The sequence below is a fragment of the Nannobrachium achirus genome (genome assembly GCF_963921795.1).
Source record: "Nannobrachium achirus genome assembly, chromosome: 9".
Classification (NCBI taxonomy): Eukaryota; Metazoa; Chordata; class Actinopteri; order Myctophiformes; family Myctophidae; genus Nannobrachium; species Nannobrachium achirus.
Genome location: NC_137818.1, coordinates 54,562,453 through 54,566,589, shown reverse-complemented (window position 1 = coordinate 54,566,589; position 4,137 = coordinate 54,562,453). Strand labels below are relative to the sequence as shown.

Here is a 4,137-nt window from a genome sequence, read left to right as displayed (position 1 = left end):
CAATTGTTCAAAATGTGCATTACGGCCGGACTGCACCAGAAAACGTGCGCATATACGTGCGCTGTCTGTGCGTGTGCTAAAAGCCCCTGGCTACACCAAGGAGGGGGTATATGTGCTGGAGACCAGATAGTTTGTGTACAAACGCATACGCGTATGCAAAAAAATAGAACCGATCCTATTTTTACAGCATGCGTATCCGTGGTTCGCGCTATCCATGAGCCTGGTGTAGCCGGCTGAATTGCTATACATTGGATCTATCCAAAACGCGCATACGCGCACACGCCCCGCATACGCACGCATACGCACTGACGCGTGCAAAACGGCTTGGTGTAGCCCGGCCATAAATCGAAACAAGTAATAGAAAAGGAGAGCGGAGAAGATAGGACAGTGACAGTGGTTCTCAAAGTGGATTCCAGGGACTCTGTGGGTTCCTTTAGGAGGGTCTAAATTGAACCAAACAAACCCTAACAGGTTCTCCTGGTTCCATTTGTACACCGCCAGAGCTAAGGGTAGACCTTGAAATGTGACATTTTGAGAAATACTGAGATAGGAGAAGGTCCGAAGAGGGGGGGTGAAAGTGAAGGACTTTGTCCCAACAGAGAGTGCTGCTGCCTGGGAACAGATGTGGTTCTCCTGGGCCCCAGCCTTCCTGGAGGTTGTCCTTCTACCTCGGTGTGAAAGCATCACCTGCCTCCTGGGCTTCCCAACAGGAACCATTCTCCTCGTGCGCGCACGGCCTCTCTCCTAACCAGCCTCTTCTTGTCGTCCAGAGGTGTGGACAGCCCCTTCAGCACCCTGGCACGGAATGGCATCACCTCGTGTTCAGGAAAGCTGGCCACAGCGTGGATGCAGCGCAACGAGGCGATCCGCACTTTCATGGCTGGGCTGGTGGTGAGGTTGAGCAGCCTGGACACCAGGGCCTCCAGCTGCTGCACCAGGACCTGTGGAGGGTCCAGCAGGACGGGCTGCAGGCAGGCCAGAGTGGACAGCTGCACCTCCCGGTCCGCACACGACAGGGCCTCCAGGATGAGGTGGAGGAGTGCTGGCAGCTCTGTGAGCTGCACCTCTCTGGGCAGGTTATTGACGATGTGAGACAGAGCCTTCAGGTAGCTGGACTTCTTCTCTGGTGGAGCGGCGTTGAAGCTCTGGACCAGCTTGGCGGAGTTCTCGGTGAAGAAGCGCTGCCGGTACATGATGCGCACGTCGGCGTGGCAGGCATGGTTCAACACTTCAGAGGAGTCGCTCATCAGCAGAGAGAAGCCCTCTGCTGCCAGAGAGCCCAAGTCACTGTCGTCCAGCAGAGAGAAGAGCTTGTCGGTCATTGCCGTTGACAGAGGATGGTATCTGAGCAGCAACGCTTTGGCCACCCAGAGGAGCAGCGTGAAGGCCTGCATGCGGAGAGCAGAGGAGTCCAGCCGACTGCACATCCTCTCCATCACCCTCCGGACCAGAGAGTCCAGGGCTTCACCTGCTGGTCTCTTGTTGAGAAGGCCGGCGTAGCACTTGGCAGCCGACGTGTAGGAGAACGGGTGGAGGCAGGTGAAGCTCAACTCCTCCAGCTCCGATAGCAGTCTGTCGATCTGGGGTACCTCCATAGTGCGAGGCAGGGAGCAGACACAGCCCATCAGAAGACACACCAACTGAGACAGCCTCGATGACGTCCCCCCCTTGAGCAGCTGGATGTCTGAGGGGAAGGAGTTGTCCGGGAGACAGGAGACGTCACCGTCCAGGAAGAGAGAGACGAGCCTGGACACCGTCTGGACTGCGAGTTTGGGCTGGAACCTGGAACAGACGGTGCTGATGACAGGAACCATGGCCAACAGAACCGCCGGCTCCACCAGAGGACTACGACTCCCAGAATCCTCCTCATCCTGTAAGGTAGCCTGCAGGGCCAGAGATAAGAGGCGCGGGATGATGACGTCATGGTAGCATCGAGCGGTCTCCTCCGCGTCCTGAGCCTGCTGTGCGATGGCCTGAAGACTCTGACAGGCTGACACCACCTCCTCCACACTGAAACTAACAGCGCCTGTATGTGCTGAGCTGAGCACCTCCAGGAGGACCAGCGTGCTCTCCTGGACCACGGAGGGCTGGCTGGACACTGCAGCCAGAGCTGACAGACATCGCTGACGCAAAGCACGATGGGACAGCCGCTCCTGGGGCAGGGTATTGCTGCCGTCTTGCACCACGCGTTCTAAGGAGATGTGCTCTTTAAGTCTGGGGATCATGGTAGAGATGAAGGCCGCTGGATGCCGCCTGGACAAGGCCCCGGAACATTCCACTACGGCAACACTGACTTTATCATCCTTCTCCTGAAGTATTAGTCTGGTCAAATTGTCTACAGCCTGTTGCACGTCAGAATCCATCAACAGACCTGTGTGTTGTCCCAGTGATGTGAGGACCTTGGTGGCTGTGATCTGCAGACCTTCACTGTTCTCCAACATGGCAGAGAAAATTACACCACACAGAGACCCACGGAACGGCAGTAACACACTCTCTTCCTCTGCTGACAGGCTGTTTTTGGCCGGCTGAACGAATCCTTGCAACACATCCAGGACTGTCCGCCTCTGGGAGCACTGTGTTCTGTCGTTGTACTGCTCTATGAGGGAGGGTATGACAGCGGCTGTCACGATGTGACTGGCCCTGTAGGAGGCGCTAGAGGCAGCCTGCAGCAGCTTGGCACTGGGCCACACCAGTTTGAGGTCCGGTCCAGCCAGGTGATGCTTGCAGTCACTGAGGATGAGCTCCAGGAAGACGCTCAGTCCATCTCCAGAGTCAGAGCGGAGGACGGAGCGAGACAGACAGGAGGTGATGGCTGCCAGAGCAGCGAGACCTGCAGACTCCACCTTCTCACTGGCGGTGTGGAACACCTCTCTGCGTAGTGAAGCCCACAGCCCTGGTAGGAACTCGGCCAGGTGCTGCTGTTGGTACGTTTCCACACAAGCAGCCAGGGTCTGCAGTGAGTCCACCTTGGCGGTCTGAACATCGGAGTCCAATTTCTCGATGATCAGAGGCAACAGGAACTCGGCAAAGAGTGGCGTTCCAGTGAGGACACCCCTCAGTGACAGGACGAGCACTTCCTGTGTGATACCGTGAGGGTCGTTGGGGGGTGGGCTAAAGTCGATGGGAAAATAACAGGATGTCACCTCAAACAACTTCTCTACGAATGTACCCATGTCGTAGCCTCTGGCGATGATGTCCTTGGCGATCTGGAAGGTCAGCAGCAGGTTCCGAGGGTCCCTCTCGCCGCCCATCGATTGGACGAAACCAAACACAAAGTCTGACCCCAAACTCTTCAGTTCCGTCTCTCTGGACTCCATGAGGTTGATGAGAATAGTGTACACACAGTTTCTCTTTGCCAACTTCAGGGACTGCACATGGACATCTTGAAATATAGACCTCAGGATGGAGACGGCAGAACCGGGAGGCAACGCTGGATGTTTAGACAGCGCTTTCAGGCCAAGTAAGACATGAGGAGTGAACACGTGGTGGTCCTTCAGTCTGTTCTCATAGAACGCTATGAGCACTTCTACTTCTTTAACAGAGAATTGTCGAAAGCACTCCTGTACAACCTGGGACAGCATCTGCACTCCTCTGGCCCGCGTGTTGACCTGGGAGCTGGTTAGAGTCAGTCCCAAGGCTTCCACCACCTGTAGGATTGTAAACCGTCCATCTTTGACTCCTGTCGCTGTGTCGCAGGCCTTGCTGTCCTGCAGTCCGGAGATAAAGTCCTCCACCAGAGACACCAACACCATGCTGTCCACAGCAGCCATCATGCACTCCATATGGGTTTAAAGGACTGAATAACATCTAGGCTCATTTTCCTACTTATATTGATCCAAAATTACTGTCCATGGAGTGTATTAGGCACAAATGCTCCTGTTGTCCAGTTTCCCCAGAAGAACCCAGCAGCCTAATAGACCCCATGGACAGTAATTTTGGATAAATATAAGTAGGAAAATTTGCCTACAGCAGATGTTATTTCCACTGTATCAAATAGAATTAAAGGACAACTCCACCCTTTAATATTGATGACATCAGGGATTTCCATAATATGGGCATAAAAGGGACAAGGACGACAGCTACAGAGATATCCATATATGGGCATGAAAGGGACAAATGATAAGACAGAATACATTT

The 4,137-nt window shown here is 54.5% G+C and overlaps 1 protein-coding gene across 1 annotated transcript; it reads right to left on the bottom strand.

Annotated features, from left to right (window-relative positions):
• Positions 1 to 683: 683 nt before the first annotated feature.
• On the bottom strand, positions 684 to 3,770 carry LOC308291269 (MMS19 nucleotide excision repair protein homolog; the record flags this gene model as incomplete). The annotated part of the gene is made up of 1 exon (XM_080733251.1): positions 684 to 3,770. One exon carries the CDS (start codon positions 3,768 to 3,770, stop codon positions 684 to 686), a length of 3,087 nt encoding a protein of 1,028 aa, XP_080589377.1.
• Between the last annotated feature and the right edge of the window lie 367 nt (positions 3,771 to 4,137).